The sequence below is a fragment of the Asterias amurensis genome, chromosome 6 (genome assembly GCF_032118995.1).
Source record: "Asterias amurensis chromosome 6, ASM3211899v1".
Taxonomy (NCBI): Eukaryota; Metazoa; Echinodermata; class Asteroidea; order Forcipulatida; family Asteriidae; genus Asterias; species Asterias amurensis.
Window position 1 is genome coordinate 16966331 of NC_092653.1, and position 14635 is coordinate 16980965.

At 39.4% G+C, this 14635-nt stretch overlaps 2 protein-coding genes across 2 annotated transcripts in view; one reads left to right on the top strand and one right to left on the bottom strand.

Annotated features, from left to right (window-relative positions):
- The first annotated feature begins 139 nt into the window (after window positions 1-139).
- On the top strand, window positions 140-10964 carry LOC139939216 (uncharacterized). Its single transcript, XM_071935009.1, has 5 exons — window positions 140-287; window positions 1368-3109; window positions 3421-3529; window positions 4086-4155; window positions 5034-10964. Exons 2-5 carry the CDS (start codon window positions 1387-1389, stop codon window positions 5091-5093), a joined length of 1962 nt encoding a protein of 653 aa, XP_071791110.1. The 5' UTR covers window positions 140-287; window positions 1368-1386; the 3' UTR covers window positions 5094-10964.
- Window positions 8037-14635, bottom strand: part of LOC139939214 (uncharacterized) — a 31856-nt gene continuing 25257 nt past the window's right edge. Inside the window, exons 22-24 of the mRNA XM_071935008.1 lie at window positions 14099-14254; window positions 13155-13346; window positions 8037-11793 (exon numbers count right to left, since the gene is read on the bottom strand). Of these exons, the coding sequence (XP_071791109.1) occupies window positions 11755-11793; window positions 13155-13346; window positions 14099-14254 (387 nt within the window). The 3' untranslated portion in view covers window positions 8037-11754. The remainder of the gene's footprint in view (window positions 11794-13154; window positions 13347-14098; window positions 14255-14635) is intronic.

Below are 14635 nucleotides of genomic sequence, written 5' to 3' on the forward strand. Positions count from 1 at the left end.
TGTATGACTTTTTTAAACAGCGCCCTCAATTGCTCAAATCGACTCTTGTTATTTTGTGTTGGTATCATAATTCTCGCCGTATCTTCAACACACGAATTTGGATAGAGTACCAGACTACTGGATTTGTGCTTCGCTTTATTACCGCAGGGAACATGAAAGAAAGTGGTGAAGAAAGCCAACAATTTTAACGCAGAATTACCCTTTAGATATAATGCAGATTTTATAAAATACATACCGGTAGATGACCTCTTATATTCCGAAGTTGAAAAGGACCTGATTTTAAAAGAGTAAGTTGATATCTTCAACATGAAAATGTCCCAACTCAAATACATAATAAACCAAAATTGTGACTATCTTTGTCAATGTTTGTGTGTGGCTTAATTCATAATTGCAGCAGTGCTTTTTTTTAAGACCCTTCCTGTAATGTAAGTTGTAATGTAATGTAAAAAATGTAGTGAAACTTCTAAAAAAAATGAAGATGATTTTATATAAAGGCTCTGGTAAATAAATTTGTGAAAAAAGTCCACAGAGTAGTATTTAGTACTAGTAGTTGGGATAACGTAAAGTTATGTTACGACTGTAATTACCTCCTGCTGACGGCAGGAGGAATACGTTATTGCAACTAACAGTGCACAGTAACAGAGTATTCGGTAGGTAGTCTGTAGTTGTTACGGAACGGAGTAGGCCACTTTAAACACATTCATGATTCTGATTTGTATAAATAAGATTAAAAATTCAATGAATTCTTCTTTTTGGTTTCCGATGTGTCTGGATGTGCTGTGTAGTCCTCCACGTTTTTGTTTCTTGTGTAAAGTAATCCCTGTAGCAGTTCTCGCTGGGAACTAAACTCAAACTGGGATGGTGTAGTGCGACTTTAAATTATTTTTTATATCTGCTGCGGTCGAGTCTTACAATACAACCGCAGATGTCAAAACAACACCCTTACTTGGTCTATCGCTTATCTGGGTCAACTCATGGTAAACAATGTGAGTGTTTAACTTCATATAAAGCTTAAAAGTCTGTAGATTGAGTATTTCAGCCTCAAACACGGCTGCTGGGTCTCGGGGTACAGGTTTTTGTGTGTGCTAGAAATGTCATTAGGAACATAAATTATTCGTTGAGTTTTTTATTGGTAGCTTTTCTTTCCAAACAAAGTGAAAGGGTGCATTTGACCTTACACAAAGGAAAAACATATAATATAGAGGTTAACAAACAAGGTTTAAATTTATACTTCAAAGTCAAATGTTTGTCTGTTATCTAAATGGTGTTCAATTTAAGGTACATATGTTCATGTTTGTATGAGTTGAGTTTTGTAACTACATTGTTGTAGCCTAGATTCAACTTAACTTTTTGAAATTTCTTTGCAGTTCCTCTGTGTGATGTTAAATGAAATCATCGCTGCTTAACAGTAATGTTGTAATCATGACCAGCCATCGACGTCAAAGCTCCAGCTCAGATGACAGCTCTTCCTCAGCCTCCTCCTCCAGGAGCTCCTCCCCCGCCACCGCCGTTCCGAAGGCGTACGCCCGTCTCGAGAATGACAGCGAACAGGTCCAGACGCTCGTCGACCGTGAAAAGGAAAAGATGTATCGCAAGAGACCGTATTCAGTTTCTCTGAGTAGTGGTAGCGAGGTGGAATCGTCACCCGAGTCAAACATTCCGAAGGCCTATTCCAGGAAGAAAACAAAGAAAAAATCGAGCGAGGATGGCAATAGTTGGAAGAAGAGTACCACGGTGCCTTCAAGTTCAAGTAGCAGTAGCAGTAGCGATAGTAGCAGTAGTTCATCCAGCTCTGATAGTTCAAGCGACTCAGAGCCAGAGCATAATTCACAAAATCAGCATAAAAAGAACCTTTCCTCGAAGGACTTGCCCAAGGATAACAGAAGTAGCCAGCAACATAGGTCTAACAACCAGAATGAAAACTCTAGTAGAAAAGTTCACGAGGGGGAAAAGAAACTTCAGCAGAGACGAGAGAAAAGTCGCGGGATGGTTGCCCAGAGTCCGGAAGAAATCAGACACAAAAAGAGAGAGGTAGAGGATAAGCCAAGAAGCTCCAGACATACAGAGGTGGCGAGGAGATCTTATAGTCAAGAAATACATTATAGAGATTCTAGAGGTCGGATCGAGGACAAGACACAAAGGCACCGTGTTGACCGTGAGCTCCGGCGAGACCAAGAGCCCATAAGGGATGACTCTGGTAGAAAGAACAACCACAGGGAAAAGGACGTCAAAAGAGATGGGAGCCAATCTGAAAAAGACAGAAGGTACTACGACAGGCTTAAGGAAATGCCAAGGAATGAGGGGTCAAATTCCAGACAGAGAGAAGAGGAACAATACAAGGGCGGTGATGCTCCTCCTAAAAAGAAACGTGCAGTACCCAAAGCTTCCAGCACTGCTCATAAAACGGCAAATTATAGATCCAGAAACAAATCTAGCAGAGAGAGGGATCGCAGGAAGCTGATGGAAGTTTCAAAGAAAGGCTACGATCATGAAAGAGTACTTCATGAACGAGTCAGTCCTGCAGAGGTGCACTCGAGGAGCAAGGCCAGGTCCAGCAAGGAGACGGAACGTCAGAGGGTGAAGCAAGAAATGCCGGTGAGTACTGCTGGACGAGAGTACTTCAGTACGGAAAGAGGGTGCTGGGAATGGGAACCCGCCGAAGAGCCCGGCAGGAAAGCTCCCGATGATCCCAGGGATCATCAAGCTTCTCATAGGAGACAGAACTCCAGGGAAGATGGCAACAGTAGACATTCAGTCAGAGAAAGCAGTCACGCGGAGAAACACCACAAAATGGAAAGCTTGGAAGTCGACTCGAGAAGGACAGCCCACTCATCACCGTCTCCCGCTAAAATAAAATCTGACAGCAGAGAGAGGAGGAAGAGGAAGATGGAACGGGCAAAGGAGAAGGAACGAGCCAAACTGAAGAAGGAGAAACGCAAAAGGAGAGAAAAGCTGGAGAGGAGGAAAGAGAAAAAGAAGGAACGGAGAGAGCATCGTAGTAAAAAGAGTAAGGAGAAAAGACACAAGGAGCGAAGGGAGAGACGGAGCAAGGAGCCTAAAGTTCCCAAGATTTCAAACATTCAGGCGAAGCTACTTAATTTAGCATCAGGTGAGGCTTTTAGACTAGATTTAAGAATTTGTCTTGGAAAAAACAGTCACTGGATTAAGTCTTGGTGACTGGTGCGACTTGTGGTCAGTTTACCATGCTGCCCCAACTAGGCCTACTACTCAATTTGTTGGCTTTGCATGAAAAGGCTGCCTCTTTGGTCAGGTTCCCAAGAGACAAAAAGAACCAGTCTCAGTTTGGTTTCATCCATGTATGTGTTGTAATGAAAAATACCCAAAGTGGTTTGCCTGTGCTTAACAAGGTCAATAACTTCCACTGTTTAACCATTAATTCTGAATGCTCCTCAAATGTAGGTGTTCAAGAAGCAGCACCCCGCATCTTGGCACCAATGACCAAGGAAGAATACGAGCGGAAGCAGAGTCGCACACGGAGGGTCTATGATGAAGACACTGGTAGACACAGGTAACATGTTTAAAAACATTCTTCTGTGGGTTATAACTTATTACTACTACTTATTATTAGATGCATATTTGAGTTGCATCCTCTTAAAGTTAGCCCTTTACTGTGACTTCCCAGGTTGCAGGCCTGATTCTTCACAGAGGCAACCAAAACAATTGCCTCCATGCCCCCTGGTGCCATTGAAATGCTTCAGTAGAAATTAAAAATTTCCTCATAGGGTGCCCTTTACCAAGGAGAGATTGCCTTGGTGCCTTTGCCCTTTAAAAAACAAAGCATACAGGCCTGACGTTGTGTCATACTTCGGTGTAGTCCCTGTTTGTATGGCAGTTACAGTTTTTGGCTTCTGACGGAAACCCCACTGAATAAAGATATTGACAAAATAGGGAGACTGCCAACAGTGGGGCTAGATAGCTCAGTTGGCATAGAGCCTTAATCCTTTTAATCTTAAAAGGTTGAAGTCCTGCTCTTGTAAATTAGAGTGTTCAGTGAGTTTTCACAAAAGGTTTCACAAGTTGGGAAAAGTAACTCTTCTAATACATTGACTTGGTTTTTCTTTCAGGCTTGTGAGGGGAGATGGTGAAATAATTGAAGAAATAGTCAGCAGAGATAGACATCGACAGATCAATAAGGTAGGTTTCATTGGAAAATCGAATTGACAGAATGTACCATTCACAGACCTCATGGCAAGCATTTAATTTCATCTTTGAGAGGGCATGGCCATTTTTCATTTTGTAAAGGCCACTTCCATTAGAAAATCTTAGAGTCTATGGGAAACTGTTGAAGGGGCACAAAGGCCATGGCCTCCGTGAAATTCCAGGCATGATAGTCCCTATGGATCCAGCTGGTCTCAGTGTGAAGATGGTCCGTCAAGACCACACAGCAAGAGTAAAGAAAAACAGAAGGAGAGAGCGAAGAAACAAAAACTTGATGACTCAAATGATGATAATAGCGACGAGGTAGACTCTCCAAGTATTGAGAGCGAAAGAGACATGATTGCAACTCATTGTAAGAAAAACTAAGTCTATTATAGCGCACATATCTACCAAACAAGGTACTCAAAGCGCTGAGTATGTAGAAACTTTCAGAAAGATAGGTTATTGCAGAGATGGATTCTGAGACCCAATTATGTTATAAGGGTTTACAAGGTGCTATGGCGCCAGTGTCTTGCCAGGAATTTGGAAAGTGGGAGTGCAAACTGAAAAAGTGGGAGTGCACTCTGCCACAGCCAGGAACACCGGGGCGAACCCCTACTCTTTTTCGATAGTGCACTGGGTTTTTTTACACGTGTTACACAACACAAGGGACCAATGGGCTTTATGTCCCATCCGAAGGACGAAGCAATGGTTAAGTGTCTTGCTTTAGGACACAAGTGTCACGGCTGGGGATTCGAACCCACACTCTGCTGATCAGAAACACCAGAGTTTGAATTCGGTGCTCTTTACCGCTCGGTCAGCTACTACATGTAGTGTCCATCTTTAAAATAATTCTTTGAAACTTCTGTTTACAGCAAGCAACGAGAGGCGATGGCGTAGCATACCAAAGGAGTCTCGGCCTTCATAGATACTAGGTGTAGGATTAACGTCTTTCCAGATTTCCCACCTGTCAAAATCACACCTCAGAGCGGGATCAATTGGAGGCTTTTGAGACACTGGCGGCAGCAGACTGCGGGCCTTTTTTGCGCGTGCAACATGCTCAGTAGTGCGCGCGTAGGTCTGAGCACTCGCACTACTGGCGAGAACTGTGAAAAAAGACCGTCCAAAGGTTTCCCATTTTGAAGTTGAGTTTTAGGACTTATGGTTTTTGAGGTTGCACGGATATACCGGTACAGTGTTTCGACCAACCTTTGCCCAACCATGTCTAATACTCTTTACGATCAGTGTAGCATACTTTGAATCTGCATTTTAAAAGCAAAATATTGATTTCTTGTACAGTATTCTAGGACAGAAAATGTACAAAACAACCCTTCTTTGGTTACAACATAATGATGAGATTTTCTGTTGATTAATCTGTGATGTGTTGTGCTGACGGAATCAAAACTTCAAATTTTTGTCTACAAATGTTTTTTTTGCAACATTTTTTATAAAGGCAGCTGAATGCATACTTGTATCTAACTCAAGACATTATGGCCCCATATTGTTTACATGTAGATTGTAGATAATGTAGTGGGTTTTAAAAAGTTAGCTGTTACATTATTTTTTTAAGTCTGTAGGTTACTCAGGATTTTAGTTAGCTTTGTGCAAACTTGTGTTAGCAAATATTAGAAGCTTAGTGTACTCTTTTCTACTTTTTTTTAACATTTTTTTTTAAATAGCAATTTCCAAACTTCCAAGCTTGCCATTGTGTTTGTCATTATTTGTATGAATTTTTGAATTGATAATTCATGTTGCGCAGAATTTTAAGGTAGCCTAAAACCCGGTTCATACTTCCTGCGAATACAAAACGAATTCGACGTGAACTTGACGTCACATCTCTGTTTTCGCTGCGATATTGGCAAGATAGTTGAGCACAACTCAACTGTTACGAAATGTTCATTGCGAATTTGTGAACCGGGCTTATTAATACATTTCTCAAATGCGTTCCTACTTAAAGAAGATTTGTAACTACAATGTAGTTTTTGAGGAGAGTACTTTTGTAAGGTTTATGATAACTGGCTATCATTTTGTATGGGCAGCTAGAAGTTGGAAGAAATTTTGCAACTATTTTAGACAACATAATATACATGTACAGTGCAGAGCTCGAAGGTTTTTTCCCGGACCATAGGCCGGAGGCCAGTGATATAAGCATAGGGACAGTAAACTCAAGACCAAACAAGTCAAAATGTATTTGTTGATAGAATAACAAAACCGAACTGTGTAGTAATCAAACATTGTTGATGCTGGGTTTGATAAATACCTTTCAATTCTGTCGAGTAACGAAGTATAAAAGACAAACAAGGGGAATGTTCTCTTACATTATGTAGTATTTATTTAAATGAAAACGGTGTACGCAAGTTTTTTTCTCATTTTGAATCCGCAACTCTGGTCTTGTAAATATTTTGAGTTTTTTTTTAAGTCCTGCGTTCTTGTGGATTTTCCACCAAAGGTGGAGCCCTGCAGTGTGGCAGTAGGGTAAATATTTAGAGGAACTGCGCCTTTAATGATCATTGCGGGCCATTGCAGATTTGCCCTTTGCAAAAATAAAGGTAAATATAGAACAACAAGCAAATTTCAGAAGGATCTAAACGGCTACCATTGTTTGTTACTCTACCTACAGACCTTTCTATTGTTGAAAAAGAAACCACGCTGGTTTGCATGGACGGCTGCAACAAATTCAGCACTATTTTTTGATAATAACTTTTTGTCTAAGATTTTTACAAACTGTGGCTATCTGTTTTTGCTTTGCATTTATGACTTCCCATAGGTTTCCCAACATCTCGGGTTGTGACATTATAACAGAAAGGTCTATGATTTTGTCAAAAGACAAATCTGCAATGAATGGCATTCTAGCCAAATATCTTTCTCATGATCTTTTTTCTGATGGAGTGCCAATTTCTATGCCTGTATCATCAAAGGCACAATTCCATCACCTACCTTTTGTAATAATAATGTACTTTGTAATATCCCCAAACAAGTGTATAAAAGGAAGGTATAATGTCCCCTAAGGTCAATTTCCTAGGCCTAGTCCTGGGAGTAATTAAAAACTTAAGACTAGTCCTAAGTAAGACTAGTCTTAAAGACACTGGACATCTTTGGTAATGTCAAAGACCAGTCTTATCACTTGGTGTATCTCAACATATGCATAAAATAACAAACCTGTGAAAATTTGGACTCAATGGGTCGTCGTATTTGCGAGAGAATAATGGAAGAAAAAACACCCCTGGCACACACGTTGAGATGCCTGCAATTCGAAACCTCAGCTGAGGTCTCTTATTCAATTCAAATATTTTATTTTTTTAGTGAGAAATTACTTCTTTTTCAGATACAATGTTTCTTCAGAAGGGGTCGATTCTCACAATGTTTTATACTATCAACCTCTCCCAATTACTTGTTACCAATTAAGTTTTTATGCAAAGAATTATTTTGAGGAATTACCAATAGTGTCCAGTGCCTTTAACTGTGAAATCCATCACTGGTCCCCTTCATCTATAAACCCTTTGAAAACCCAATGAGGAGTGAGCACGGGTGGAAACCAAAGTATAACAAAATTGTTTGAAATTTTTTTGATTTCGTTTCAGAATTTGTTTGATTCTGACAAGATATGGTAGCATATAAACTTTTTTGATTTCGTTTCAGAATTTGTTTGATTCTGACAAGATATGGTAGCATATTTACTTCCTCCTCAAAACCTCCAAAAATGGAGAAGATAGAATAATAATAACATAATAAGGAACATTAAACCAAAGTTCTGCAAACTAATAGACTGATCTAAATCTGTGAATACTTCAAGAATTTCTGTGAATTTATTTATACTTAACTCTGATTCAATTAACCTGTACTTCTGATGAATTGAACCAAAATGATTTTTTAAAAAGTATGTGAAAGTGAAGTAATTAATTTCTCCCAGGTTTACAAAACGTTAGATTTAATTTGTATTCATATTTGTGTGCATTGGATTACATAGAATAATCAGGATAAACAATGGGTTTTTTGGGGCAAGTTTTATGAAAATGATTTGGGATGTGTGCATCATGTTTTACTTACATTGTAGGTACATTGGATTTAATAGCTCGAGAAATGAGCAGTGCCCAATTTCATGGATCTGATCGTAAGCAATGAATCAGGGCTTTGTTACAGAAGCAGGGAATTCAGCACAGTATTTCGCAGTATAGCAGGGAATTTTTGCTTGTGCGCGCCTGTAACTCCACAATACTTGGCTCTTTCACATAGTAAGCGGTGGATGGTGATCGAAAGTGCATCGTTAGGTGGTATAAGCAGAGCCATGAAATTGGGCCCAGGTCAAAGAGAATGATTTAGACTCGGTTTTGAATCGGTTTTTAAAAAAAACTTTCTAAATGTGAAAGACTTAACATAGTTTACTTTGTGATTTCAGTTAAGTCTATCATTAACTACAAAAAAAAGAAGAAATCTTACAAAACACTAAATGGCACTGTAGAAAAACAAGCAGAGCCATTCATTGGCCCCAGGGCCCAAACTCACAAAGCTGTCTGGCAAATATTACAATAGTGTAAAGTTCGTAGAACGTTGGCTGGAAAACACCTGTTTCTTCTAAGCAAGTTTTGTTTGTGCTTAGCAAGGTTTTGTGCTTACATACAGGATTTATGAAATTGATGGGCCTAGGAGATTTGGTCAATAAGTAAGCAGTGACATATCAACCAAAATCAACCAAATCCTTTGGTTGAAGATTTTGATAAATATCTGGAATAAAAAGTGAAAACCCATCCATCTACATGTAGGTATAAAGCAAATATTGGCAACTCGGGCTGAAATGTAAAGTGTGCATTGCGGGATGCCATTATAGCAAGCATGGTGCAATAATAGATCAGGGCCCAATTTCATGGCTCTGCTTACCGTAAGCACAGAATTTTGGCTTCTGCGCGTGCGTACTCGACGTTACTAAGCATTCTACGCTTACAAGGTTAGCGCAGAAATTCGGCACTTGCACGTAAGCGGGGAATCGTAATCGTAAGCGCAAGATTCGGCGGTAAGCAGAGCCATGAAATTGGGCCCAGTGCAGACAATGACCATTGCTATCAATGATATAACAATATACATGTACATATACTTGCTTGCTAAAATGGCGCCAATGGGATTTTACGCTCAAAACAATAGAGGGAGCTCAATTTTCTGATTTCTACAATCTTCAGATTAAGAACTACACACGCACCCATAGACATGATAGATAACGTAATAGTCCTGCGCATTTTAACAACATATATTTTTGTTAAAGTAGTTATTGTTTTGTATCCACAGTGCTCATTCCTAATAATAATGTAAATATGATGGATCCCCTTGCAATACGTACATGTATTGCCCTGGGCCTTTTCAACTTCATATTTTTTGTGAACAAAATCTGTACATTGGTAACATTTCTTGCAGAGAATGTGAATAAAAACATTTGAACTTAAAAAAAAGAGACATTTTCTTTTCCATTTAATATTAAATGGCCAGTCTTATTTATATTTCTGAAAACAATTGACCCTTGTGATTTTATGCACTTTAGTTATAATCTGCATGTTAATAAACAATTTATACAAGATAAAATTGTTCTATAATATAACACTGTCGGTCATATATACTTATTGTTAATATCATCTGAAATATACACCTACATATGTAAAGAGTTAGAGAAATGCAAAAAAAAGAAGAAAACAAGCTTTTAAAGCCATTATACACTTTCGAAACAGAAAAAAAATAATAAAAGTTCACAGATTTACAAATAATTTACAGGGCTTACAGAAGGTAATGGTGAAAGACTTCTCTTGAAATATTATTCCACGAAATGCTTTACTTTTTGAGAAAACATTAAAACAATTATCAATTCTCGATAGCGAGAATTACGGAATACTGTAAACACATGTCATGACACACGGCGAAATGTGCGGAAACAAGGGTGGGTTTCCCCGTTATTTTCTCTCGACTCCGATGACCGATTGAGCCTAAATTTTCACAGGTTTGTTGTTTTATATATAAGTTGTGATACACGAAGTGTGGGCCTTTGGAAAACACTGTTTACCGAAAGTGTCCAATGGCTTTAAGAGATTCAAGGTGCTTCAAAAATATAATTTAAATTTTGAAATCTAAACCACGAACAACATAATTAAAGGCACTTGACACGCTTGGTAATTTTCAAAGACCAATATTCTTAAATGGTGTGTCCCAACATTGTATATATAGGTTTTCTCGGTCAATTTCGGCAATTGAGCAGCCAATTTAACCACCAAGCTCTTCTATTTCGCCCAAAATCGAATGCTAAACAAAAGAGTAATTCAATTTCGTTTTATGATTAGTCAAATGTAATGTTGCTTCATTCGATTTAACAAAATAATCATTCAATTTAACAACTCATTAAAGCATCATTCAAATTCTCAAAGGCTTCTTGAGGTGTGTGTGTCACGAAAAAGAATGACGGACGCTAAATTGAACAGAGTGCTAAAGGAATTTGACTCGTCTCAAAATGAAATTCTGAACTTGAAACGCAGTAACAACCGGAGAGGCAAAACAGCTTTAATTTGAACGCATGAAGATGAAATTGACTGCCCATTTGTCGAATTTGACAGAGAAAACCTATATTAAAAAGAAAACAAAATTGGTGCGGGTGCCATGAATGGACCCTTCCCATGAAATATGCTAATTACATTCACGCATGCGTACAGACCCTGTTGGTTGCCAACCAAAACCATAGTGCGCATGCGCTACGTGCAATTTACATATTTCATGGGAAGGGTCTATTGCTGTGGTGTCGTGGGTTATTTTGAGGTCTGCGTCCACACAGCCTTTTATTTAAAAGCAAAATTTTTGTACCCAGCAGCTGGCTCGCATGAACTTGCACAAATATAAATAATCATGGCACAGTACCTTCTGGCTGCACATTTGCATATCCCGACAGTGTTTCTTGCCCATTTTATAATAATAAGAATGTTAATAATAGTGGCTTCTTATAAAGCGCTCAGGTCCGTCACGCAGTGACGCTCATGGCGCTTCAACATTATTACTCTTGGTCACTGGGCCATTTGTGTTCATTTGTGTCACTTGTGTTCATTAAATAATTCCTTAAACCATCTCAGCTCCATGGGGAGTATACAGCTTGTGCCGCAAAATATGTAGTGCACTAAGCTAATCAATCACAAGAACCATCTCTGCCCTGGGAGGTACCCATTTACCCCTGGGTGGAGAGAAGCTTATGGTTAAGTGTCTTGCTCAATGACACAAGTGTCATGACCGGGATTCGAACCTACACTCTCTGATCAGAAAACCAGAGCTTGAGTTCGGTCCTCTTATTCGCTCGGCCACGACACCCCAAAAAGCATACAACTTGGTGCAAGTCCATTCAAACAACGAAACAAGAACTTGTGTCGCTCATCATAAACTTGGTCTGGGTGGGGAGAAGAGGTCCCTAAAACTCTATGGTTCATCATTTACTAGTGAAAAGCTGAAATCTGACTTTCACTCAAACAGTTTTAGGGGAATGGCAAGCTTAGCTAGCAAGTATCATTAAAGTGTAGAATTATGCACTTACTGCTGCATATTTTGAAAGACGTCTTTATTTACAAGTTGTGACTTTCCAATCACTCATGGTGCTATTGAGTTCTCTTGTTCAAACATCTGGTCCTAAAGACAAAAAAGAAAGGAATAAGTTCAGTTGAAGTTTTCAGGGGGAATTGATCAATACATTTGAAGCCGGAAACTTCATCTTTGAAAAGAAGAGGCCATTTTATTTTTGCAAAAGGCACTTCCATTGGAAAGTGAGATGGTACAAGAGTACATTTAGCTTGGGAAGATAACATCCGTGACAACATAGCTTGCCAAATACTTACATAATAGTATAATAACTAGTTCTAATACAGTGCTTTTCACAATAACGTCTCAATGCACTTTACATTAGTGCCCTGGGGTGGATTTCACAAAGAGTTAGGACTAGCCTTATATCGAGTTAGGACCAGTTACTCGTATATCTCCTAGTCCTACACCAATAACATTCCTGGGCCAATAACATTCCTGCAGTCTTTCTCAGCTCCCTGTAGACTTGAGTCAAGTCCCATTCTCGTGTGAGAGGTCCCTAAGCTATTACCTCAACTTACTATATAACAACACGTAGCATACACAGTACAGTGCGCACTCGCCGTCAAAATGTGGTCCCGAGAATGGGACTTGACGAAGTCGTTTCTTACTCTGCACGTTGTTATTGGAAAATCTCCCCAAATGGGGAGATGTACAAAACCAATGGGAGCGTGGAAGCGCTGCCCTGCCCGTAAAATATTCATTATACTCTGTGACATCACAGTAGAAGACGTTGTAAGGCACGCCTCTATATGCGGCACGCACGTGGGGCGGGTAAACTCATTAGCAGGCAAGGGGGTGTCGGTGTCATAAGTCGTTTTATTGCACTTCCCAAAATTCAAATTTTGCAAACAAAACCGACCCCAAATGTTTGTTACAACGTATTACTTAAATTCAAATGAACATTTAGTGCTTTCTTTTTTATAATTAATTGGTTATTAAAAAATGTATTTCAGTCATCAACTTAGTACTTAACCCACAAGTGACAAATGAACTAGTCTTCTCTTTGGGTGCGTTTGATTGGTCAAAACGTAACACGTAACATTGTTACATATTCATAAGTGAATATATTTACATACCAGGCGACTGCGACATCGTCAAGTCCCTGTCCCGCATGCGGAACAGGTTTTTTTCTGGGGATGGCACGGGATTGGGACTTGAGTCAAGTCTAAGCTCCCTGGGGAGTATACAGCCCTGAGCTGCCGTGGGGCTCCAGTGGCTTTTCCAAACACAAAATCAACCTCTACCCTTGTAGGTACTCTTTAATACCCCTGGGTTAAAGAGAAACAATAACATGTAAAGTTTCTTGCTCAAGGACATGACCGGGACCAAAACCCGCATTCCGATGACTTGACCACCAGAACTTTAATTTGATACTGTAAACCACTTTGCCATGACAATAAAAGACTTACTATGAGGTCTTTGAAAGTTTTCTTCATGACTTCCTGAAACTTGGCTTCTTCTTCCCAGTAGGCCTCGCTCAGCGCCCCATCCTGTGAGGGCGGGGTTTGTATGATGAGGTCAGATACAGGTTGACCCTTGTTCTCCTCAGCTGCTGCAGCGAATTTCTTGAAATCGTTCACGTTCAGAAACTTGTCTTCATTCTGTCCAAAGAAATTTGTTGAAGTCCATTTAAAAGCACTGGACACTATTGGTGATTACTCAAAATAATTATTATCATGTAAAACTAGCTTACTTGGTAACGAGTAACACAGAGCTGTTGATAGTATAAAACATTATGAGAAAAGCCTCCCTCTGAAATAACGTAGTTTTTTAACGGAGGTAATTTTGTACGCAAATATTTGAAAGCATTAACAAGGTTGTTTTTTCTTTCATTATTATCTTGCAACTTCGATGACCAATTGAGTCAAAAGGTTCACAGGTTTGTTATTTTATGCATAATTGTTGGGATACACCAAGTGAGAATACTGGTCTTTTCCAAATACCCAAGGTGTCCAGTGTGTTTAAATGCAGAGATCCCACATACCTAAGGGTTACCCTTAGGCCCTATGGGTGCACCATACTAAACAGGGAGAAAACATCAAAGTTTACGATGGGATGCAACTTTTTATTTCAGATATCAAATTAAAAAAGTATATAGGAAACTGACTGGTGTAAGTTTTAAAACTTTACACAGTCAGTCCTCATAGACCCCTTGCACGTGTCGTCACACACTCATAAACACTGATAAAGCACTCTCACTGTGGTCAACAGGTCAAATAGCGCTGGGATAAAAGGAAGCAAATCATTGTACCAAAGATTTTCTTTGTGCGCAAAAACAAGAGCATGACCTCAGAGTCCCAGTAGCGTTTCGCGTTATGCAAGGGGTTTATTATTTGATTCTGTTTTTACTCACAGGGAGGGGTACCGTCTCCCCTTTCTCATAGTGACCGTCCCACAGCCTGACAATGAGACTAGAGAAGCTGCCATCCAGGGTGATGGTTCGTCGGCTAATTGCACTGACCATCCAGCCGTATAAATCCGGGGCTGCTGACAACTCCTTTAAAAATGACTGTAACAAAATAACATAAAAGAGTTACGTCATAGTAATACATTACCACTTGAATCTTGAATGTTGCATTGTTGTTGTGATGTATTTGACATGGGATTACAGACAGTTCAACTGTTGCGAATAATTTGCTGCGAATATGTGACGTCAACATTCGTTGCGCATGACTCACTTTGAATTAAAAAGCCTACAGAGGAGGCAACTTATAACACACATACATGTAGGATCAGGCATAAGGGTTTAATTAACAATAACACAGTGTTTACACATTAGGAGGGGATTTTAGACAATATGTAGGTTTATTACTTGAATTCATAATGCTCACGCTTTAGCCCCTTCTCTGAAAATCCTAACCGCTCAAATAGTGACAGACTAAATTGAAAA

What these genes read in the sequence shown, in the direction of transcription:
- LOC139939216 (XM_071935009.1), top strand. Translation starts at nt 1,387, where the DNA reads ATGAAATCATCGCTGCTTAACAGTAATGTTGTAATCATGACCAGCCAT. An exon ending in GAAGACACTGGTAGACACAG is followed by an intron (nt 3,530 to 4,085) that starts GTAACATGTTTA and finishes TTTTTCTTTCAG; the next exon opens with GCTTGTGAGGGGAGATGGTG. An exon ending in GACATCGACAGATCAATAAG is followed by an intron (nt 4,156 to 5,033) that starts GTAGGTTTCATT and finishes TTCTGTTTACAG; the next exon opens with CAAGCAACGAGAGGCGATGG.